The following is a 25,917-nucleotide window of genomic DNA, read 5'->3' as shown; positions in this document are numbered from 1 at the left end:
TCAGATCTTGCCCTCGGGTGAGTTGGTAAAGGGCTTGAGTCTTCAAGATTGAGACAGATTCTTTGGTATGCTTCCGTGAAGGTGTCAAGCATTGCTTGGAGATTCTCTTCTGAGAGATCAGAGATGGCAATGTCATCCGCATACTCAAGTTCCACGAAGCTTGCCGTCCATCCTGCAGACAATGGCCATTCAACTGGGAAGTTTGTTCTCGACAAGGATGGTGGCAATAAAGATGGAGAAAAGAGTGGAGGTGATGACACATTCCTGCTCAACTCCAGTCTTGACCTCAAAGATTTGTGTCTTATTTCCATTGGTGAGGACTGTCGCCGACATCTTGTCATGGAGGAGTCAGAGGATGCTGATGAATTTCTCTGGCCAGTTGGCCTTTCACAGGCTCTTCCAAAGCACTTCCCGACTGACCAAGTCAAAGCTTTGGTCAGATTGATGAAGACCATGTTGCTCTTGGCATTTTTCCTCAAGTTGTCTAACAATTGCCTACCTCACAAATGTGAGGTAATGCATTTTGGAAGGTCTAATACAGATAGGAACTATACAGTAAATGGCAGAACCCTTAAGAGAATTGATAGGCAGAGCAATCTGGGTGTACAGGTACACAGTTCACTGAAAGTGACAATGCAGGTGGAGAAGGTAGTCAAGAAGACATACGGCATGCTTGCCTTCATCGGCCGGGGCATTGAGTTTAAAAATTGGAAAGTCATGTTGCAGCTTTATAGAACCTTAGTTAGGCCGCACTTGGAATATAGTGTTCAATTCTGGTCTCCACACTACCAGAAGGATGTGGAGGCTTTGGAGAGGGCACAGAAAAGATTTACCAGGATGTTGCCTGGTATGGAGGGCATTAGCTATGAGGAGAGGTTGGAGAAACTTGGTTTGTTCTCACTGGAGCGACGGAGGTTGAGGGGAGACCTGATAGAAGTCTACAAGATTGAGAGGCATGGACAGAGTGGATAGTCAGAAGCTTTTTCCCAGGGTGGAAGAATCAATTACCAGGGGGCACAGGTTTAAAGGTGTGAGGGGCAAGGTTTAAAGGAGATGTACAAAGCAGATTTTTTACACAGAGTAGTGGATGCCTGGAACGCGTTGCCGGGGGAGGTAGTGGAAGCGGATACAATAGTGACATTTAAAGGTCGTCTTGACAAATACATGCATAGGATGGGAATAGAGGGATATGGTCCCCGGAAGGGTAGGGTTTTTTAGTTAAGTCGGACAGCATGGTCGGTGCAGGCTTGGAGGGCCTGTTCCTGTGCTGTAATTTTCTTTGTTCAGTGTAAATCATGTCTGTTCCATGGTTTGGTCGGAAGTCACATCAGCTTTCTGGAAGGATTTCTTCGGAGACTGGAGAAGGCAGCGAGCGACGATTCAGGCGATGATCTTCCAGACATGGCAAGTATGCAGATTTCTCGATAATTCCCACAGTCCTCTTTGTCTCCTTTCTTGAAGATGGTGGTGATGGTATCCTTGAGATTGGCAGGGATTTCTTCTGTCGCGTATTTCCAGCAATAGCAGATGGAGATGCAGGGTGATCTCTTCTGCTTCAAGTTTGAAATTCTCCACTGGAATCCCATCATCTCCTGTGGTTTTTCCATTCATGTGTTTAATCAATCTAGTAAACCTCCTCTGAACTGCCTCCAACATACTTACATTCTTCCTTAAATCAGGAGACCAATACTGCACACAGTATTTGAGATGCAGTGCCACCAATGCCCTGTATAACTTGTTAGGGCAGTAACACCAGGTTAAAGTCCAACAGGTTTATTTGGTAGCAAATACCATTAGCTTTCGGAGCGCTGCTCCTTTGTCAGATGGAGTGGAAATGTGCTCTCAAACAGGGCACAGAGACACAAAATCAAGTTACAGAATACTGATTAGAATGCGAATCCCTACAGCCAACCAGATCTTAAAGATACAGACAATGTGGGTGGAGGGAGCATTAAGCACAGGTTAAAGAGATGTGTATTGTCTCCAGACAGGACAGATCCGACCAAAGAACACACCCGTCAACTCAACACTCTGATCAAGACCTTTGATCTGGACCTTCAAAGCACCCTCCGTGCTCTCATCCCACGTACTCCCCGCGTTGGAGATCTCTACTGCCTCCCAAAGATACACAAGGCAAACACACCCGGCCATCCCATCGTATCGGGCAATGGGACCCTGTGCGAGAACCTCTCCGGCTATGTTGAGGGCATCTTGAAACCCATTGTACAAAGAACCCCCAGCTTTGGTCGCGACACTACGGACTTCCTACAGAAACTCAACGCACATAGAGCAGTTGAACCAGGAGCACTCCTCGTCACAACGGATGTCTTGGCACTCTACACCAGCATCCCCCACGATGATGGCATTGCTGCAACGGCCTCAGTACTCAACGCTGTCAACTGCCAGTTTCCAGATGCAATTTTACAACTCATCTGCTTCATCCTGGACCACAATGTCTTCACCTTCAACAACCAGTTCTTCATCCAGACACACGGAACAGCCATGGGGACCAAATTTGCACCTCAATATGCCAACATCTTCATGCACAGGTTCGAACAAGACTTCTTCACTGCACAGGACCTTCAACCGATGCTATACACTAGATACATCGATGACATTTTCTTCCTTTGGAGTCATTGTGAGCAATCACTGAAACAACTATATGATGACATCAACAAGTTCCATCCCACCATCAGACTCACCATGGACTACTCTCCGGAATCGGTTGCATTCTTGGACACACGCATCTCCATTAAGGACGGTCACCTCAGCACCTCACTGTACCGCAAGCCCACAGATAACCTCACGATGCTCCACTTCTCCAGCTTCTACCCTAAACACGTTAAAGAAGCCATCCCCTACGGACAAGCCCTCCGTATACACAGGATCTGCTCGGATGAGGAGGATCGCAACAGACAGCTCCAGACGCTGAAAGATGCCCTCATAAGAACAGGATATGGCGCTCGACTCATCGATCAACAGTTCCGACGCGCCACAGCGAAAAACCGCACCTCCTCAGAAGACAAACACGGGACACGGTGGACAGAGTACCCTTTGTCGTCCAGTACTTCCCCGGAGCGGAGAAGCTACGGCATCTCCTCCGGAGCCTTTAACATGTCATTGATGAAGACGAACATCTCGCCAAGACCATCCCCACACCCCCACTTCTTGCCTTCAAACAACCGGGCAACCTCAAACAGACCATTGTCCGCAGCAAACTACCCAGCCTTCAGGAGAACAGTGACCACGACACCACACAACCCTGCCACAGCAACTTCTGCAAGACATTCCGGATCATCGACACGGATGCCATCATCTCACGCGAGAACACCATCCACCTGGTACACGGTACCTACTCTTGCAACTCAGCCAACGTTGTCCACCTGATACGCTGCAGGAAAGGATGTCCCGAGGCATGGTACATTGGGGAAACCATGCAGACGCTACGACAACGGATGAATGAACACCGCTCGACAATCACCAGGCAAGACTGTTCTCTTCCTGTGGGGGAGCACTTCAGCAGTCACGGGCATTCAGCCTCTGATCTTCAGGTAAGCGTTCTCCAAGGCGGTCTTCACAACACATGACAACGCAGAGTCGCTGAGCAGAGACTGATAGCCAAGTCCCACACATGAGGACGGCCTAAACCGGGATGTTGGATTTATGTCACATTATCAGTAACCCCCACAGCTTGCCTCCTGGACTTGTGGGCTGTCCTGTCTGGAGACAATACACATCTCTTTAACCTGTACTTAATGCTCCCTCCACCCACATTGTCTGTATCTTTAAGATCCGGTTGGCTGTAGGGATTCGCATTCTAATCAGTATTCTGTAACTTGATTTTGTGTCTCTGTGCCCTGTTTGAGAGCACATTTCCACTCCATCTGACGAAGGAGCAGCACTCCGAAAGCTAATGGTATTTGCTACCAAATAAACCTGTTGGACTTTAACCTGGTGTTGTTAAAACTCTTACTGTGTTCACCCCAGTCCAACGCCGGCATCTCCACAACTTGTTAGGGACCAGATCAGAAACTCCAAGGTATATTGTAAAGTTAGACGAGACCCCAACTATTTTTGACTTTGGCATTAGTTTTATGTTCAGATCAGAAACTCCAAAGTGTTTTATGGAGCTCGCCTGGATCATAAGTATTGCATCTTGACTTTGGCTAAGATAAGCATGATAGGTTTCACTTCAGGTATGGTTCAAATGACCCACTAGGGAGCTTTTATCAAACAAAGTTTATTTAAGAATATAGTTAACATGTATAGTAAGAATATTAGCAATAACTGCTATCAATTACAAACAACACAAAACAATCACGATAACGTACAACCCTTAATGAATATAGGAGCTGTCCCAATCAAACAAAACCCTTGCCGTAGACAATACCCTTCAAACAGGTTCAACACAGCATAGGCTAAGACTCACGTGATACTGGAATTGAATCCTTTGGATTCAGTCTGCAGTTCTCTGGATAGACGGAGAACAATTTGAAGTCAGAATAGTTACCCAAAACACCAGGGACTCTAAGCAAGCTACCAACAGCTGAGTCCCGCCTTCAGAAAGGCAAGACCTTGCTTTCAGCAGAATTTCCAAAACCAGAGAGAGATTTCTTTTCAGCTTGCTGTCCCTTCTAAAACTGAAACCTGCAGCTCCAAACTGAAAATGAAAAAGCTCCTATCATTTGACCTGCCAAACAGTTCTTCACCTAACAATGCAGAGTCAAAAGAGACAAAATAAACAAACCCCCATTTAAGCAACAATAAGCGGACATCTCCAGTCAAGCCGACAACAAAGACATTAGCTAATGAGCTGCAGAGAGCATGATTTAAAATAAAAAAATCTCTTGAAGGTACACTAACATCACAGTGTGAGGATAAGGTGTTTCATTCCAGATGTGATTCTATTGACCCACTAGAAAGCTTTTAACAAAACAAACTTTTAACTATTACAAAAAGAATTAGTGTAACTTTTACCAATTGAAATATTTAAACATGACTAGATATAATTTTTAACTGTTGCCTCTCTCTATTAGTTCCAATTTAAGCAATATTCCTCATAAACTCTTCTTCAAAATCAGTTAGCAAACAACAGGCTTATGTGATTTAATGCAGGCTGCTAGTCCTCAAGCTTCCAGAACACCCCTGGATAGATATACCAATTTTCTAGCAGGTCCCAAACTGCAATCTCCAGAGAGAAAAAATAGACCTCTCGCTCCTTGCAGACCCAAGCAGAAAACTTGCCACATAAACACAGTGGCTACAAGAGCAGGTCAGAGGCTAGAAATACTGCGGTGAGTAACTCACCTCCTGACTCCCCAGAGTCTATCCATCATCTACAAGGCACAAGTCAGGAGTGTGATGGAAAACTCCCCACTTGCCTGGATGGTGCAGCTCCAACAACACAAGCAGCTTGATACCATCCAGGACAAAGCAGCCCGCTTGATTGGCACCACATCTACAAACACCCACTCCCTCAACCACCGACACTCAGTAGCAGCAGTGTGTATTGCATTCAAGATGCAAGATGCACTGCAGCAATTCACCAAAGATCCTTAGACAGCACCTCCCAAACCCATGATCACTTCCATCTAGAAGCACAAGGGCAGCAGATAGATGGGAACACCACCTCCTGCAAGTTCCCCTCCAAGCCACTCACTGTCCTGACTTGGAAATATATCACTGTTCCTTCGCAGTTACTGGGTCAAAATCCTGGAATTCCCTCCTTAACGGCATTGTGGGTCAACCCACAGCACATGGACTGCAGCGATTCACCACCACCTTCTCAAGGGCAATTAGGGACAAGCTATAAATGCTGGCCAGCCAGCGATGCCCAAGTTCCATGAATGAATAAAAAAAACTGCCTGCTTGTGTCTGTAAGCATAGCTCCTCCCATTCATATGACTCCACCTCCTGTCAATCAACCCTATTCTGAAACCCCAGAGGACAACCACAAAATACAAAATTGCATGAGCTCAGATTACAATGTCTAGGATCAATTATTCTTCTACATGTGGGCTGGCTGGGGCAAACAGATCAGTGCCAACTAAACACAGTGTGCTCTTAAACATACCCATCACAAGAACCAGGATGCAAACACATTTCTTAAAGGCATAGTATCATCACAAACTGAAGCACAACATCCTTACTTTTATGCTCATTTCTCCTCGTAATAAAGCTTAGCACTCCATTAGCCTTCTTGATTACATGCTGCACCTGCATACTAACCTTTTGTGACTCATGCACAAGAACACATAGATCCCTCAGCAGCTTGAAATTCTGCAGTTGTTCTCAATTTAACGATCCCACATCGTACTATCAAACCCTACCAACTGTCAGAAGAGTTAGAAACTAGAGTCTCAATTATATATACAATTTCAAGAATAAAAATCCTAAATACTAAAATGATGCAGAAACATACATGGAAGGTTGGGACTTTATTCCTTGGAGCGTAGAAGATTGAGGGGAGATTTGATAGAGGTGTATAAGATTTTGATGGGTATAGATAGAGTGAATGCAAGCAGGCTTTTTCCACTGAGGCTAGGGGAGAAAAAAACCAGAGGGCACGGGTTAAGGGTGAAAGGAGAAAAGTTTAAAGGGAATATTAGGGGGGGCTTCTTCACGCAGAGAGTGGTGGGAGTGTGGAATGAGCTGCCGGATAAAGTGGTAAATGCGGGGTCACTTTTAACATTTAAGAAAAACTTGGACGGGTTCATGGATGAGAGGGGTGTGGAGGGATATGGTCCAAGTGCAGGTCAGTGGGACTAGGCATAAAATGGTTCGGCACAGACAAGAAGGGCCAAAAGGCCTGTTTCTGAGCTGTAATTTTCTATGGTTCTATGGAATGAGGATGTCTATTAAAATGGTTAACTGAACTCTACAATAACATCTTGGAATGAGTATTAGCTGTGGTAAAACTTGAACTAAGCTACATCTCTGAGCAGCAAATTCAGCTTTTTCATCTTGCCAATCTTTGGCACACAGTTATCTGAGATCCATTAATTATGGAATTATTCTGAACACTTCATGGTGACAAACCAGATTTCATAAGAAGTAATGTCTACATTAAAACTCATGATTTTAACATCTTACAAGGTAAAACCAAATCTCAACTTTAAACATGATACTTTACGCATAAACACATTTAACACTCAAGAAAACATGTAACCGATACAATTTTACACAACCTCTTGGTTATACAAAGATATATAAAAGAACATTGAAAGCACTTGCAAATTAAAGCAAGAATGTTGATAATCAGACAAAGAAACAGACCACTTTGATGCCTAGTGTGGCTGCCTATTATAAGGTGGATGCTTTACTCCAACCTATAAGACACACACAAATTTGTGTGCATAATTTATATTCAGGCACATGATTTGCATTTGAATATATAATGATTGTGCTGTAATTGTTTAAAATACAAGTCAAAATGGCTCACCCTTGCTTCCCTGCTCAAGTCATCTCCCAACTTTAATACGAGGGATCGTGCTTTGCTTTCTGCTTCCCACGACTTCTCCTCAGCTGAAAACAATAGAACAGCATGAGGCAGGTTCAGAGTCACGACAGTGTGAACATTCACAACTTCATTAAAATAAAACACACACATGTCTGACAGTGGAAAAACTCTAGAAGAATTAAGAGTTCATCTTTGAAGTTTTTCTCCTCTATTACTTGTTAAGAGCTGCTCCTGCCATGCACCATACCCAACAAGGCGATGGCTCAACAGCTTTGCAGTTGCTGCAATGTTGATCTGAAATCTGCAGCTTGAATACAAACCAGTCCAAGGAGGTTTGCTTTTGCCCTTGTCCAATTCTTCGGAGATGAAAATACTCAAAAGAAAATCCAGGTGTGAAGTTGCATTTTGCCACACCTGGAGCAGTACAGGCCAGCCCCTAAGTATTGAGACAAGTATGTTCTGCATTTTCAGTGAATAATGCAATGCTTCCTTCATGACTTAATAAACCACACAAAGTAGTAATGCAATGTCTTAGGTTCAAAGTAGATTTCAACACCCTTGCCCGGATTTACAAATCCCTCTCCTGCATAGTTCCATTTAACTACTCTGGCCCCACTGGCAAGTGAGATTTTCGAATTGATTGAGTGAAGTGGCCAGCCATGTTACAAGCTTTGTGCAATGAAAGACATCATTGTCAAACCCGGCCATGTGCTTTTGGTGGTGTAGTATGGGTCCTGTGCATCTTCCTTTCTTGGCAGTATTGGTGGGACAGCCTTCAGCAGTCGTGATACTGCTTCCCTCCTTAAATCCATCTGTCATGTTAATTCACTCAGCATTTTGCAAAAGCATCCTCAAAATATTTCAAGTTGACTATATTTTTGTTATTGTTTGAAGAAATGTTAGCCTTTATCGCTAAAGGATTTGAGTGTAGGAGTAATGAAGTCCTGCTTCAATTGTTAAAGCTTGGTTAAACTGCAACTGCAGTAACGTCCAGTTTTGGTCCCCTCACCTCAAAGAATATTATTGCCATAAGAACGAGTGCAATGAAGGTTCAGCGGACTTGTTCCGGGGATGGCAGGACGGTCTTAAATTGCACCTGCAGTAATGTCCAGTTTTGGTCCCCTCACCTCAAAGAATATTATTGCCATAAGAGCGAGTGCAATGAAGGTTCAGCGGACTTGTTCCGGGGATGGCAGGACGGTCTTCTCTGGAGTTTCAAAGAATGAAGTGATCTCATTGAAACCTACAAAATACTTAAAACGAATAGACCAGGGTAGATGCAGGTAAGATATTTCCCTTGGTTGGGAGTCTAGAACCAGGGGCTGTAATTTCAAGTAAGGACCAAGATTGAATAATTTTGTTACAAAGGGTTCTGAATCTTTGAACCTCTACCCAGAGAGCTGTGGAAGCTCAGTCATTGAGTATGTTTAAGATTGAGATTGATAGCTTTAATAACAATGTAAGAAGTTATGAAATATCCAATCAGCCATGATTGTATCAAATGGTGGTGCAGGATTGACCAGCTGAATGCCAACTCTTGTTCCTATGTTCAACTCTTCTATTGCAGTTCATCATCCATTTCTCCTCAGAATCATAAGGATATTTAATATGCTATCTTTACTATTGAAAAAGTAAACAATAAAATCATAGATCCATAGGAAGTGCAGAAAGAAGCCATCCGGCCCATCAAGTCTGCACCAACTCTCCCTCTGAAAGAGCATCCTACCCAGGCCCACTCCTCCGCCCTATCCCTGTAACCCCACGCATTTACCGTGGTTAGTCCACCCAACTACACATCTTTGGACGAGGGGCAATTTAGCATGGGCAACTGTGCCATTTTGCCACCACCCATTTTATGATTTAATAAATCGAGTAGAATGGGCCTATACCAAGAATGAGAAGTTATCTCATTGCAATATATAGGATTCTGAAAGAGTTTGACAGGGTAGTTGCTGAGAATTGGTTTCTCCTGGCTGAACAGTCTAGAACCAGAGGACATAATCTCAGAATAAATGGAAAGACATTTGGAATGAGATGAGGTGAAATTTCTGCACTGAGAGTTATGGATCTTTGGAATTCTCTGTCCCAGAGGACAGTGGATGCTCTGGTACCTGAGATTTGGAAACTAAGGGAATCGAGGGATAAGAGGGTCAGAGGAAAAGTGGAGTTGAAAGTAAGGATCAATCATGATTTTAACAAATGGTGTAGCAAGCATTAAGTGCCGTATGACTTCCTAATGTCTTGATTTCCTATGTTTATAAATTTCAGCAAGGACAAAGAACACAAATTCTGAGCATTCAACTTTGTGAAAATGACAATCGTTTCTAAAAAAACTAAACATATACTCAATGTGTGAAACAGGAAGGAAAAGGGTGGCATGATAGTTACCACTGCTGCCTTACAGAGGATTCTTAATTGGCTTCTGGTTACGCAGTTGGCGGGACCCGGGTTCAACTCCAGCCTTGGATGACTGCCTGTGTGGAGTTTGCACGTTCTCCCCATGTCTGTATGGGTTTCCTCCACATGCTCTGGCTTCCTCTCACATTCCAAAGATGTGCGGATTAAGTTGATTGGCCATGCTAAATTGCCCCTTAGTGTCAGGGGGAATAGCAGGGTAAGTGAGTGAGGTTAAGGGCTTGGGTGGGATTGTTGTTGGTGCAGGCTTGACGGGCCAAATGGTCTCCTTCTGCACTACAGGGATTCTATGATTCTATGAAAATGGCTTGTGGGTGGAGAAAGAACGGCTACAACAATGATTTAACAACAATAATGCCAATAGTGGCGTAAATGGTTTTTCTGGCTGCGAGTTAAGCATGCTGGGATGTTTGGTCAACTTGTATATAAAACCAGATTCAGGTCGTAAAGTTGCTCTGGATAAGGTTCTGATCAAGGCTCTAGTCTGGAAGTTGTTTACATTTGACTTAGACATTATGGCTTCGATTTATTGCCGTTATGAACGGAACATGTCACGTGAAGCAAGTGTAATGGCGTCGTTTGCAAGTAATTTCACTGTCATCCAGCCAACTGCATAACCAGAAGCCAATTAAGAATCCTCTGGAAGCAAGTGGACGATTTATGGATGAAAGGCATGTGCAGTCCTTTGTTTGCCAGCGACAACTCTATAGAGACAAACCATTGCAAGACATGTACTCTGAAGGATGCTTCAGAGAAGATGATAGATTCTACATTGAGGCTATTTCTTGGCCAAGGTTTTCCCTAAACTCAGTAATATCTATTTTCAGTTAAATAATTAAAGTTGATATTCAGTTAAAGTTAATGTGCAGTTAAGAGTTAAAGTTCAGTTTAGAGTTGATGTTCAGTTAAGTGTTAAAGTTCAGTAAAAAAAATGACTTGCAACTGTATTAAAAGTATTAAATAAAGAAATAATTGAATGAATGAGTGTGTCAATTACCATCCTTGTTTGTCTCATTAAATTTGAATGCTCGCCAGGTGTTTAAATTAAAAACCGGATAACAGGCTGGTCCATCAACTTTTCTCCCATGACTAAGTGCTTCATCCTTCTCTCAGCTCTTCCTCACTGCATCCCCACCCTCAAACCCTGATCTCCGTTCTGCATTCTGTACAACCAGGACATCATTTGGTCTAAGACGGACATGAAATAGTGTTGCCATCAGAATTGAGAGGATTTACATAAATTTGGTAATTAAATTCATACAATGAAGCACAGGCTCAATTCTGAATTTGTTTATCCATTTCTTCCCTCACTCCCTTCCTTTCCTATAGTGTGACTGTTTGCAGGGGTAAATATTTTTATGGGTGACAAAGGTTTCCTAATATCATTCATGAGTAAGCCTAGACAGTGAATATCAATAGGTCACTAATAGCTCCTACTTGAAAACACCATCACAGGTTCAGAATGATTATAGCGCAGGAGGCAGCCATTCAGCTCATCATGGGAGCTGTGCTGTGTTCTGTATTTTTTCAATGATCATGGGAAAGCCCTGTAATATTTCCCAAGTTTACTTTTGAGAAATGCTAGAATCAGCCTCTATGTTATAGATAAAGTATTGCATGGGGACTCAGTAGCTTAGTGGTTACACATGCATGATGCAATACTGAGTTGTTCCTTGTTTTATGTCGGATTATACAATTGGCATTAGCACCCCCCAAATGAGAAAGGAATTAGAAAAAAAAGTGACAACATTTTGCATACCTCATCATTCACCAACATCGATCAGTTAGAAATATGTCCATCATTTAACACTTGCCCTCTTCTGACACCACCTTCTACATTTTCTCCCCACCCACAGTCAAGTATCTCACATATCAACAGTTTACGTTTGAATGAAAAATGGCAAGTGAAGTATGGGAGGAAGTTCAGTTAGGCGGGATTCTGATTCACAGGCGTCAGTCATAGTCCCACAGATGGTAGCTTCGCACCATTGACCCCTCGGCCAAGCACATACACATTGTACTTCAGCTGAGATCACGAGATAGAGACCAGAAGCAGGAAACCTCCAGTTTCTAAGTTTTCTAAGTATATTTCAGTGTCACAAGTAGGCTTACATTAACACTGTAATGAAGTTACTGTGAAAATCCTCTAGTCGCCACACTCTGGCGCCTGTTGGGTAACACTGAGGGAGAACTTAGCATGGTCAATGCACCTAACCAGCACGTCTTTTGGACTGTGGAAGGAAACCAGAGCACTGAGAGGAAACCCATGCAGACACAGAGAGAATGTGCAGACTCTGCACAGACAGTGACCCAAGCCGCAAATTGAACCCAGGCCCCTGGCGCTGTGAGACAGCACTGCTAACCACTGTGCCACCGTGCCACCCTTGACCCCTAGGTCAATCTTTCACCTCATCCCCAGCTGAGATCTCTTAATTCAGTACAAGCCAGAGCTTAACTTGGGTCGTAGCTGATCAATATAGTTAACTTCCACCCCAGGGCTTCCATTTAACAAACAAATTATTTATGAAGTGTCACTGTGAAAAATGTTTTCAATTCTTTATCATTCATAACAACGTTTTACATCCTTCAAAACCGATGCAATGGGAAAATGCTAAACATTATTCCGCCTGCTCTTACATACCTATTTTCATTAAATGTTCAGCTTTTTTCACTTCCTGTTCTGCACGGGTCTTAAACCGATTTGATGTATACTTGTACATTCTGTGAAAGGGAGGGAGAGAAGTTAATCAGAGCACAGGTCAAGACACAAACTGGAAATTGTGCAGAAATAATTTACGAAGTATTTCACAATTCAAATGTACATATAAAAATTATGTTTGACTAGCATAATCATTATTTCAAGATCTTAAACTATTGGGTGATATTATTTCGGTTGTAGTGTAGAATTGGCTCAAATGTAAAGAAAGTCCCGTTCACGAGGAAACACTGCCTTCGCTCACAAGAACATAGGTACTAGAATCATAGAATCCCTACAGTACAGAAAGAGGCCAGTCGGCCCATCGAGTCTGCACCGACCACAATCCCATCCAGGCCCTACATATTTACCCACTAATCCCTCTAACCTAGGCATCTCACGACACTAAGGGCAATTTTAGCACGGCCAATCAACCTAACCCGCACATCTCTGGACTATGGGAGGAAACCCATGCAGATGCGAGGAGAACTTGCAAACTCCACACCGACAGTGACCCAAGCCGGGAATCGGACCCAGGTCCCTGGAGCTGTGAAGCAGCAGTGCTAACCACTGTGCTACCGTGCCGCCCATACTAGAGTAGATCATTCAGCTCCTCAAGCCTGTTCCATCATTCAGTTAAATTACAGCTAAATCGTACCTCAACTCTCCATTGTTGCTGTATATCCATATGATGGGTTCAAGTTGTGGGTTCAAGTCTCACTCCAGAGACTCGAGCTCAAAATCTTGGCTGATGTCCGAGTGCAGTGCAGAGGGAATGCTATAATTTCAAGAAGTTCTCCGTTTCAGTTGTTAAACTGAGATCACATATCTGCACTCTCGAATGGATGTAAAAAATTCTAAGCTACTAATTTGAAAAGAACAAAGGATTCCGCCTCAATGTTCTAGTTTATATTAATCTCAACCAGCATTGTTAAAAAGTCTGCTCATCATCACATTACTGTTAGTGAGAACTTGCTGTTTGTAAATTGGTCGACACCTTTACCCCCGACAATGACTGCACTGTACTTAATTAGCTATAAAGCATTTTAGGACATCCTGAGATAGTGAAAGGCACTATGTAGATGCAAATTTTTATCTATGATACAAAGGTTCCTTTATTTACCTGGGTCTAAACAAGCAGCAGGAGAGTCGTTTCGTTCGCACCTTGTGACCCTGGATAAAAATTCTCATCCGAGGGTCGATGTACAGTACAGCTGTGTATGCCCTGAAGGAGCGTCGTTCTGGTTTTCTGTAAAATAGATACTTACATTAGAACAAAAAAATTATTGGCTGCCCACAATCACACAGTAATCTTCAGTGGGGACCAGCTGTTTACTAACTTGAAAAGCGATCTTACGAGTGATCCAGTTTCCAGGAAGAGAAGCTTTTCACTAGGGAAAATCCAAGGCCAGTCCCTGCAAAGCTCTCACATTAATCTCAATGAGCTAAAATGGGTTTCGGGGTGGACATACTGAGGGGGGGACAAGAAAAAAGGGGCAAAGGCCAACACAGGATCCTCCTATAAACACGCCCTAGTGACTATGTACAGGGCAGCATTACAAAGAGAGGGGCATTAAGTTAATTTACAAGTTTAAAAAATTTTTTTTAACGGAAGTTTGTCAGAGCTTTTTCCCCTCAATCATCTAAAGTTTATTTATTAGTTACAAGTGAGGCTTACATTATCACTGCAATGAAGCCACTGTGAAATTCCCCGAGTCGCCACACTCCAGCGCCTGTTCGAGACAATGCACCTAACCAGCATGTCTTTAAGACTGCGGGAGGAAGCCAGAGCACGCGGAGGAAACCCACGCAGACTTGGGGAGAACGTACAAACTCCACGCAGACAGTGACCCAAGCCGGGAATCGAACCCGGGAGCTCTGAGGCAGTAGTGCCGAACACTGTGCTACTGTGCCGCCCCAGTTTCTCACGGTGAAATGAAAGGGGGAAGGATGGAAAGAAGAGGTAAACACCTCATTTGCCTTTATAATTCTGTTTCCAGATGACAGTAACCTTGGAACTATATCTTTAGATTACTCATCATCCCCTTTACTTCTTGCGATTTTCAAAGTGAATTGATAAAATGCCTGAAAGGTTCACATCAAATTGAGTAATTATTGTGACAACCACAAACAAGAAAAAACAGACCAGTCTGAGTCTTACTGACCAACGTCACTCAACTACAGCACTCTATTTAAGTTGGGCCCGTGGGATCAACGTATTTCAGAAAATAATTGTTTTAAGTTCTAGTTTCAATTATGGATAACGCAAAAAGCTCCATTTCACTCCCAAGGTTGAGTCAATAAGACTCTGACTTTGTTTATCTGTTTGTTTCAGGTGGTTTCTGTTCCCCAATCCAGTGCCTCAGACTAATTACTTACACTCCTTCAAGTTGTGGTCCTGCCATCAGAATATCAGTAGGATCAGAGGTAACATCCAGTTCTGGTTCCCCATTATCCATCAGTTTAAGGTTATAAACAATCACCAAAGTCCCTACAAGGGATTAAAAGAAAACTGTTCAGAATGCAGGATAGGATTAAATAAATACACATTTCAGCACAGTGCACCATTAACACATTCAGCTTTGACACACATTTCAAATATATTACTTAAAGCTTCCTCAGCAATTTTTAAACTATTTATGAAAGAATCAGAATATTACAGGCCACATACCTCATCAAGATTGTACCAAGACTGCAATGTTTTTCTCCACAATCCATCTATGCGAACGCTTTTCTCAAACAATTCAACACTTCCTAACATTTCGCATTCAATCCCTTTATAGTTATAAGTTCAGTTGTCTGCTTTTAAAAATGTGTTGACTTGTGTTATCACTTTTAGCATCCTGTACATCAGTTCCTCATTTTGAGATCTTTGCAGATTTTTCTACCCCATTCTTACTTCCAAAATCTCCCATTTCATTATCTAATATCCTCTGGTAATCTTTCACATTTTTCTGTAATTTGCCACATCACAAAATTGGGGATTACCAAATTTCCTCAAGTCATTTATATCCTTATTGGCAATCACAACACAGAACGCTATATTCCATAGAACACCAATCAGTTCTTTCCGGTTCAAGAATCTTCCTTTAGTCCCTATATTTTGTTTTCTGCCTTAAAAGCACAAATCCGCTTGTCCACAATACTCCGATTTCCATATGCTTTTACCTTTACCATCTACCTCTTGCGAGATATCTTATCAAGTGCTTTGAAAATCCATATTCACTACATTTTCCTTATCATTTTCCCAAAGAATTCCAACATTGGTAAAGTGTGACCACATTGGTCCTGAATAATTTATTTCTGAGAGTGCTTTCAATCCATAACAAAGGCAGCTGAAAATTAATCTGTGCTGTTAATTGGGAGGGGGAGGGGGATTGATTTCTTTTGTTGGAGGTAGGCAACCTTCATGGTGGCTCATTACCATAACTGTAATATGCAGCCTGACACAAGCTGCGTGGTTGGCTGCAGGCACAATGGGAGGGTGAGGCTAGGTCTAAGAGAATGCAAGCCCAACACTTGTTCCAGTTGAAACAGTAACATTGAAAGTGAAGGATAATGGAGCACCGGCCCAACATTTTACAGATGCCACTCTGGAGGCACTAATGATGGACATGGACAGGAAAGAGGCCTTCCTCAGCGGAGAAGGATACCTTCAAGGGATCCTCAAAAAGGCAGTGTGAGCAAGTGACCAAGCAGGTCATTGTCCAAAATTTAACGACCTTACACAGCAACTCAAGCTCAGGAAATGAATCTTCACATCACATCCAATACCCATCAAAGCATCATCCTCATGTCCAATGCACTACACCCTCATCGCTCATTCTGCAGCACTCGAAGCTCTCACTCAACAGAACCTTTACAGTGCAGGAGGCCATACAACCCATCAAGTCAGCACTGGCTCTCTGAAAGAGCAATTCTACCTTGTCCCACATTCCTGCCTTATTCCCGTAGCCTTGCACATTCTTTATTTTCAGATAGCAATCCAATTCCCTTTTGACTACCTCGATCAAACTTGCCTCCACCACCCTCTCAGGAAGTTCATTCCAGGCTCCAACCACCCACTGGGTAAAAAATGGTTTCCCCATATCACTTCTCCTTTTGCCCTTTATTTTGAAAACGTGTCCTCTAGTTCTTGATATACTATTGACAGCGAACAGTTTTACCCTGTCCATACCCCTCAGGATCTCGAATACCTCTAAAAAGTCTCCCCATAGCCTTATTTTCTCTAAGAAAAACAGACCCAATCTCTCCAAAGCTACAGTTCATTATCCCTGGAATCACTCTTGTGAATCTCCTCTGTACTCTCTCCAATGCCCTCACATCCTTCCTCAAGTATGGCACCCAGAATTGGATGCAGTTCTTCAGCTGAGGCCTAACTAGAGTCTTACACAAGTTAACTGTGCCCCCCTTACTCTTGGACTCAATGCCCCAATTAATAAAACCAAGGCTATCACATGCTTTATTAACTGATCTCTCAACATTCGCTACCATTTTCAATGACTTGATACATGTCCCTTGGTTCCCACACCTCCTCTAGAGTGTTTAACATTTTTTCAAAAAACATTCACATACCCCAACCACACGCCTGCCACTAATGCCAGTGCCAGATTCTTCACAGACCATCAGCTATTCAGTTACAGCATGCACATCATCCAGACACCATGTCACAAGCACTGACATCAGAACAGCACCCATAACAGGAGGAATCAGAGGCCTGTCAGTGAGACTGTCACAACTTCATTCACTCACCCCGATGGATTCCCTTAAACATTATTGGAATTGCAGAGATGCTGCTCCCCAGGGAATGGCAATAGCACTAAAGAGGCTGAACCTGCAGCCCTCTCTCTGAAGTCCAAAGGTGTGCAGGTTAGGTTTATTGGCTATGCTAAATTGACCATAGTGTCAAGGGATTAGCAGGGTAAATATGTGGGGTTACAGGAATATGGCCTGAGTGGGCTTGTGATCGGTGCAGACTCGATGGGCCGAATGGCTTCCTTCTGCACTGTAGGGATTCTATGGAGATTGCACTCAGGATCATGGTGCTGGTACCGACAGATCCCATAGCATCCGACACCATCGAGAACAGCAAGGACAGCAAGTTAGAATCTTATTTCCCCTCTCATACTCATTCTGACATCTGCCACAAATTGAAAGCTACAGACATTATGATCATGAACCTTTTAATGTTTCAGTCGAAACTCAAACTGAGATCCATGCTTAGTGTCACACACATGGAGCTTGCACGCTCTTAACAATCTGCCCTTAAACATTATTGGAATTGCAGAGATGCTGCTCCCCAGGGAATGGCAATAGCACTAAAGAGGCTGAACTTGCTGCCCTCTCTCTGAGGATGACAGCATTCATGTTCCCACCAGCCTTGCAGTTTCCTCTCAGCCAGCCAGCCCAGACTGCTGCCACACATGTTGGAGCACTGCAGTGCAAATCCAGGCCTTGTCAGCCCAGAGCTGTTTAAGGGTATCCTGCAGGGCCAGTTGCAGTTAACTCCAGGTACACTATATCTACTGGGGTAGCTTGGTGCAGGAACACTTGGATTGACAAGTGATCAAGACAGGCACCCAGGCCCTCTTAGGCCACCAATCCTCTACTTCCTTCTTGGTGCTCATCACTCCTTCAGTAAAGCATTTGGAGCATTTCATTACACAAAAGTAGCTGTAAAACTGTAAATACATTTTTTGTGTTGTAATTGCTGCCAAATTACAAGGTCCTTACCATTACTTTCTTTGATTTTATCAAACTGCTCCATGACCTCTGACTCAGATTTGAATGGTGAATACTTGTAGATAAGTTCAGTTTCGATGGCAAATTTCTCAGGGTTGTCAGTGATGGGCTCTCTGGTTTTGGAATTCCATGTTGGAAGTGGAACTATCACCTTTCCGTCCCCAAAAAAAAGACACACGCGCCATTAAAATGAAGTATGCAGACAATGTGTTCAGGACATTACCATCCCTACTTGTGTGCACACATGAGCTGTTAAACATAAGACATTAAACACAAGATATGGAGGCTTCTTTACTGGTGAAGGTTGTGTGATAAAGACCAGAAGCTCTCCAGCTCAATTCCTGGTCAAAAATAATTATTTGATCTCAGCTTGGCTGGCAACAGGGGTATTAAAACTCTCTTCAGCTCCATGCATTTGAGACAAGGGAAATGGACAGGGTTCCTGATCTTCACCTACCGACCATGGCTTGTGATTAAACAGATATTCGGCACGGTAGCACAGTGGTTAGCACTACTGCCTCAGTGCCAGGGACCCAGGTTCGATCACTGTCTATGCGGAGTCTGCATGCTCTCCCCGTGTCTATGTATGGGTTTCCTCCGGATGCTGCAGTTTCCCCCCATAGTGCGAAAGACATGCTTGTTAGGTGCATTGGCCATGTTAAAATTCTCCCTCAGTGTACCCGAACAAGCGCTGGAGTGTGGCGACTAGGGGAATTTCATAGCAACTTCATTGCAGTGTTAATGTAAACCCACTTGTGACACTAATAAATAAACTGTAAACTTTTGATGTGGAAATTAGGGGAGGATAGGAATGGAATCATTTGGTGCGCACTAAAGTTAAAGTTTATTTATTTGTCAAGAGTAGGCTTACATTAACACTGCAATGAAGTTGTGTGAAAATCCCCTAGTCGCTACACTCCGGCGTCTGTTCGGGTATACTGAGGGAAAATTTAGCATGACCAATGTACCGAACCAGCACGTCGGTTGGATTGTGGGAGGAAACCCACGCAGACACGGGGAGAATGTGCAAATTCCACAAAGACAGTCACCCAAGCAGAGATTCGAACACAGGTCCCTGGCGCTGTGAGGCAGCAGTGCTAACCACTGGACCATGGTGCCACCCCACCACCCCAAATATTTGATATCATCCTTAAAAAATGACGATGCGAGTCAGACAATAGAAGGGAAAATGACAACAGCAAAACAAATACGTAGAATAGTCAGTTTTAAAAAACTAACCTCATCAATCCCTTCCTCTTCGTGAAATGTCCGAGAGAGGAAAACACAGGTCATTGTCTCTTCTTTTTTTGTGAACAGAATGAAGTCTTTCCCAATTCGCATTGAACCACTGTGCAAAGCATAGTGAAAAGAAAACTAAAGATATTTAAATGTTATAATATGTTTTATTCAACATTAGCTCCCTGACATGCCTAACAACTATAACAGAGGTTATTAACTATCTGCAGATAGGCGATAACACTCCTACAATGTTGTTACGCTTGTCCTTCATGGTGGTAGAGATTGGGAGGGAACAGGGTGCTGTCAAATTAACTAAATTGTGCTTCCTCATTATTCCTGCCCTCACAGCATGCATCTTTCCATGGTCTCATCGCATCACTTCGTTGCAATTTTAGGGCTCTTATCACTTTCCACAACCTTTGGATATCAGGTCTCTGACGTTTTGTACATATCATTTCTCTTGCACAAACATAGTCCAAGTCCTCAACTGCTTTGATCCCTCCCGGTCTTTCGAACTCTCCTGTCTAAATCTTTCAAATTTTCCCCTTCCCGTTTAAAAAAAACTCTTTGGGCAAGCTTTTAATCACTCCTCCCAATTTCTAACTCCACTGCTTGTTTCCTTTATCTCTATTAAAAAACAAAATCTATCGCTTACTACACCCCCCCCCCCCCCCCCCCACCAAAAAAGCTTGGAATGTCGACTACATTAAAACACAAGCTGTTGTTCAAACCGAAGCATTTTTGCCTCTGCCTGCCGTACAGTGGTGGCTTTGTTGAAGTTTGGCAAGTTCCAGGTGTATGACTGCAGAAATTTTCCAAGACTACAGGATCGACACCTTCAAAGAAGCAGGATGAGAACTTTTGCTTTAAAGCATTTAACTTTCCCACTGCTCAAATGTTCTCTCAATTGTGAAAAGACAAAGGAAAATACAAAAACCCGAGAAGCACTTCTACAGCAGTCAGCAATATCCATCGTGTCACAAGAACAGTCCAGTGTTTCACCAAGAGGTATTATAACACAAAACGACAATATGAATTCACTGAAAATTGAAAAACATACGACTTGAGTCCATTTCCATATTGTCCAATCTGCGTGGATTCTGGAGTCCTTTTGGCAGATTTCCCAAACTGGATGACGCTGGCAGCCTCATCTGTTGGGAAGAAACAACTTAGAAAGGTCCCCAGAAAAATAAAATCTAAGCACTGACCTAAGCATTGACAATGACGCTAAGACCATGGTTGGGCCTAAGTGAATAAACCTGCCCATAGTTGCTTGCCAAGCTAACGGAGCTTGAAATTATGTTGCAGTACAGCCAAGAAAATGACATTATGACAAACGGTTAGAATTTGCTAGTGGCTGGGAGTGGGAAACAAACCATGGCTGTCTTCATTCACTACTGAGTACCACCAGGTTTAAAGCTAACATGGGACAGCAAGCAGCAAGGTCAAAGTTTGCATACTTAGAAACATAGAAAAACTACAGCAAAATAGAGGCCCTGCAGCCCATCTCCTCTGTACCTACTCCCTAGCACCTTAAACCTGTGTCCTCTTGTGGCAACCATTTCAGCCCTAGGAAAAAGCCTCTCACTGTCCACTCAATCAATACCTCTCAACATCTTATACACCTCTATCAGGTCACCCCTCATCCTTCGTCTCTCCAAGGAGAAAAGGCAGAGCTCACTCAACCTATCCTCACAAGGCATGCTCCTCAACCCAGGCAACATCCTTGTAAATCTCCTTTCTCCTCTGCACCCTTTCTATGGCTTCCACATCCTTCCTGTAATGAGGCGACCAGAACTGAGCACAGTACTCCAAGTGGGGTCTGACCAGGGTCTTATATAGCTGCAACATTATCTCACAACTCCTAAACTCAATTCCTCGATTCATGAAGGCCAGTACACCATACGCCTTCTTAACCACAGCCTCAACCTGCACAGCTGCTTTGAGCGTCCTATGAACTCGGACCCAAAGATCCTTCTGATCTTCCACACTGCCAAGAGTCCTACCATTCCTATTATATTCCACCATCCTATTTGACCTGCCAAAATGAACCACCTCACACTTACCTGGGTTGAACTCCATCTGCCACTTCTCCGCCTAGTCTTGCATCTTATCTATGTCTCGTTGCAACTGCTGACATCCCTCTACACTATCCACAACACCGCCAACCTTTGTGTCATCAGCAAACTTACCAAGCCATCCGTCCACTTCCTCATCCAGGTCATTTATAAAAAACACAAAGAGTAAGGGTCCCAGAACAGATCCCTGGGGCACTCCACTGGTGACCGACTTCCATGCAGAATATGACCCATCTATAACCACTCTTTGCCTTCTGTGGGCAAGCCAGTTCTGGATCCACAAAGCAATGTCCCTTTGGATCCCATGCCCCCTCACCTTCTCAATAAGCCTTGCATGGAGCACCTTATCAAATGCCTTGCTGAAGTCCATATATACTACATCTACTGCTCTTCCTTCAATGCGTTTAGTCACATCCTCAAAAAATTCAATCAGGCTCGTAAGGCATGACCTGCCTTTGACAAAGCCATGCTGACTATTCTTAATCATATTATACCTCTCCAAATGTTCATAAATCCTGCCTCTCAGGACCTTCTCCATCAACTTACCAACCACTGAGGTTAGACTCACTGGCCTATAATTATACTTGGGCAGAACTGCAGCACTACTTTTTACAATCAATATATACGGCTTTTTCAAGCAGAGTCATACACAACTCCAGAGCACTGTGCTATGGAGTAGTATGCAGTTCTACACAAAGGTTTTCAGCATCTGCCACCCCATTGCGAAATCTATTATGCTTCACTAAATCCTTCAAAGGATAAACAATATCAATCAGGAGGCACTTTTGTTTACCGGCAGGGATTACTTGGTGCAAACAAATTGTCTCTAGTTTGGAATCTTGAACAAGGGGAGCAGGGAAGATAAAATCTCGCCTTCATGTAGCTTGAACAGATCAAGAGTAGCACAACAGCAGAGAACAGCATGAATACTCCTCTATCACACTCCATTTTCTGCCCACCATATGGACTGGTACAATTTAGGTTGTCGTCAACTTCTAGCTTTTCTCACATTCATGGTTAGATTACATAAGCTTACATTTTATACCCTCTGCTGGTACAGCTTAGCAAACTTCAGACTACAGAAATAAAGCCCAAATTGCGACAAGTTATTTACCGAAAAATGTCCATGTTATTTACTGAAAAATTGTCACACTGCTGAATCACAGTACTGAGGATAATAATCAGTTTTACATACAAATGTAGGATGGCCAACATGTTTCCACCTTAGACAAGATGCTGGACAAAGACTGAAATCCATGAATATAGCTGTAATTTCAAGCACAACATAGAGTGGTGTTGCCCCATCAACTTTAAGTGAGCTAACCAAAACAGCAATGGTGACAATAATGCAGAATTTGTAAATTGCTTTTTTGAGCAAATGTTGACTGTGTAGGGGTAGTGGGTACACCCAACATACCAGTTAAAATAATGGAGAGGAGAAGACAGTTACTGAGTTCTTACCAAAGGTCTACAATTGTGTCCCACCAATTGCATTATCTGATCAACCACAAGCAATGACTGAAGTTGGTACATCTCTAAAGTCGTCAGCATAACAGGGACAACACTTCAAAATAATTAGCTGACTGTATAATTTCAAGTTTATTGTTGATGCAAAATTATTGCAGGTAATCCTTATAACTTGTTAAACTTCATTTGTATTTCCCCCAGTACCCTTTAAAGAAATAACTGGAAACTCTAGTCAAGATTTCACCTAATGTTGCTAACAAAATTAACTTCACTGTAATTAATCCAACTGCAATGAGAATAATTTGTAGCCTTCAGCTGTGCAATGAATAACCCATCCCTTTCTAGCATTACCTGGCTGTAATTTTGAAAGCTCCCATTGTGTGGTATTGAATAGTATTAGGGGATTGGATGGAGAAAAATTTGTTGATGTATCCAGGAGGAATTTCTCATTCAGTATGTGGATGGCCTGACTAGTGGAGGGGACAAAACCTGACCTACTCTTGGGAAATATTGAAGGGCAAGTGACAGAAGTGTTAGTGAGGGATCACTTTGGGACCAGCGACCACAATTCCATTAGTTTTAAGATAGCTATGGAGAATGATAGGTCTGGCCCAAAAGTTAAAATTCTAAATTGGAGCAAGGCCAATTTTGATGGTATTACACAGGAGCTTTCAAAAGTTGATTGGGGGCATCTGTTGGCAAACAAAGGGACATCTGGTAAGTGGGAGGCTTTCAAATGTGTGTTCAGGCTAATCACATTCCTTTTAGAGTGAAGGGCAAGGCTGATAGAAGTAGGGAGCTCTGGATATTGAGACCCTGGTCAAGAAGAAGGAGGCATATCACATGCATGGGCAGTTGGAATCAAGTGGATCCCTTGAAGGGTATAGGGCATGTAGAAGTTAAGAGTGAAATCAGGAGGCCAAAAAGGGGACATGAGATTGCTTTGGCAGATAAGGCAAAGGAGAATCCAAAGAGCTTCTACAAATACATAAAGGGCAAAAGAGTAACTAGGGAGAAAGTAGGGCCTCTTAAGGATCAACAAGGTTATCTATGTGCAGATCTACAAGAGATGGGCAAGATCCTAAATGAATATTTCTCATCAGTATTTACTGTTAAGAAAGCATGGATGTTAGGAAACTTGGGGAAATAAATAGTGATGTCTTGAGGAGTGTACATATTACAGAGGTGGTGCTGAAAGTCTTAAAACGCATAAAGGTAGATAAATCCCCGGGACCTGATGAAGTGTATTCCAGGACATTATGGGAGGCTAGGGAGGAAATTGCTGGTCCCCTAGCAGAGATATTTGAATCATTGACAGCCACAAGTGAGGTGCCTGAAGACTGGAGGGTGGCAAATGTTGAAGGGCTGCAGGGAAAAGCTGGGGAACTGCAAGCCAGTGAGCCCAACATCTGTAGTGGGCAAGTTGTTAGAAGATATTCTGAGAGACAGGATCTACAGGCATTTAGAGGGATAAGGACTGATTAGGGACAGTGAGCATGGCTTTGAGAGTGGAAAATTATGTCTCCTGAATTTGATTGAGTTTTTTGAAGGGGTAACCAAGAAGATAGAGGAGAGCAGTGCAGTTGATTTTGTCTACATGGACTTTAGCAAGGCCTTTGACAAGGTACCGCATGGTAGGTTGTTGCAAAGGTTAAATCTCACGGGATCCAAGGTGAGGTAGCCAATTGGATACAAAATTGCCTTGATGACAGAAGATAGAGGGTGGCTGTAGAGGGTTGTTTTTCAAACTGGAGGCCTGTGACCAGCGGTGTGTCTCAGGGATCAGTGCTGGGTCTGCTGTTATTTGTCATTTATATTAATGATTTGGATGAGAATTTAGGAGGCATGGTTAGTAAGTTTGCAGATGACACCAAGGTTGGTGGCATAGTGGACAGTGAAGAAAGTTATCTAGAATTGCAACAGGATCTTGATCAATGGGGCCAGTGGGTTGATGAATGGCAGATGGAGTTTAATTTAGATAAATGCAAGGTGATGCATTTTGGTAGATTGAACCAGTGCAGGGCTTAACTCAGTTAATGGAAGGGCATTGGGGAGAGTTATAAAACAAAGAGCTCTAGGGTACAGGTTCTTGAAGGTGGAGTCACAGTTGGACAGCATGGTGAAGACAACATTCGTCATGCTTGGTTTCATTGGTCAAAACATTGAATACAGGAGTTGGGATGTCTTGTTGAAGTTGTACAAGACATTGGTAAGGCCACACTTGGAATACTGTGTACAGTTCTGGTCACCCTACTATAGAAAGGATATATTAAATTAGAAAGCGCGCAGGAAAGACTTACTAGGATGCTACCGGGGCTTGATAGCTTTAGTTATAAAGGAGAGGCTGGGTAGACTGGGACTTTTTTTTCCCCTGGAATACAAGAGGCTTAAGGGTGATTTTATAGAGGCCTATAAAAATAATGAGGAGCATGGATAAGGTAGATAATCAACATTTTTCCCAAAAGGTAGGGGAGTCTAAAACTCGGGGAGTCTAAAACTAAAGGGCATAGGTTTGTGTTGAGAGGAGAAAGATACAAAAGGGTCCAGAGGGTCAATTTTTTCATACAGAGGGTGATGAGTGTCTAGAATGAGCTGCCAGAGATAGTAGGAGAGGCGGGTACAAATCTGTCTTTTAAAAAGCATTTAGACAGTTTCGTGGATAAGATGGGTGTAGAGGGATATGGGCGAAACGGGGGCAATTGGGACTAGCTTAGTTGTAAAATAAAAGGGTGGCATGGACAAGTTGGGCCAAAGGGCCCGTTTCCATGCTGTAAACCTCTATGAATCAAAAAAAGTTCCATATTCAATCCTGCTGAGGCATC

At 43.0% G+C, this 25,917-nt stretch overlaps 1 protein-coding gene across 1 annotated transcript in view; it reads right to left on the bottom strand.

Moving 5' to 3' along the window:
• morc2 (MORC family CW-type zinc finger 2) overlaps positions 1 to 25,917 on the bottom strand; it is a 99,820-nt gene that overhangs the window by 51,782 nt on the left and 22,121 nt on the right. The window contains exons 5-11 of the mRNA XM_078227350.1: positions 20,611 to 20,701; positions 19,551 to 19,659; positions 18,303 to 18,462; positions 14,949 to 15,060; positions 13,693 to 13,818; positions 12,516 to 12,595; positions 7,442 to 7,524 (exon numbers count right to left, since the gene is read on the bottom strand). Coding sequence (XP_078083476.1) covers positions 7,442 to 7,524; positions 12,516 to 12,595; positions 13,693 to 13,818; positions 14,949 to 15,060; positions 18,303 to 18,462; positions 19,551 to 19,659; positions 20,611 to 20,701 — 761 coding nt within the window. The remainder of the gene's footprint in view (positions 1 to 7,441; positions 7,525 to 12,515; positions 12,596 to 13,692; positions 13,819 to 14,948; positions 15,061 to 18,302; positions 18,463 to 19,550; positions 19,660 to 20,610; positions 20,702 to 25,917) is intronic.

The sequence above is a fragment of the Mustelus asterias genome, chromosome 13, assembly GCF_964213995.1.
Source record: "Mustelus asterias chromosome 13, sMusAst1.hap1.1, whole genome shotgun sequence".
Taxonomy (NCBI): Eukaryota; Metazoa; Chordata; class Chondrichthyes; order Carcharhiniformes; family Triakidae; genus Mustelus; species Mustelus asterias.
Note: the sequence above shows the minus strand (reverse complement) of the source record. Positions and strands in the feature narration are given on the sequence as shown.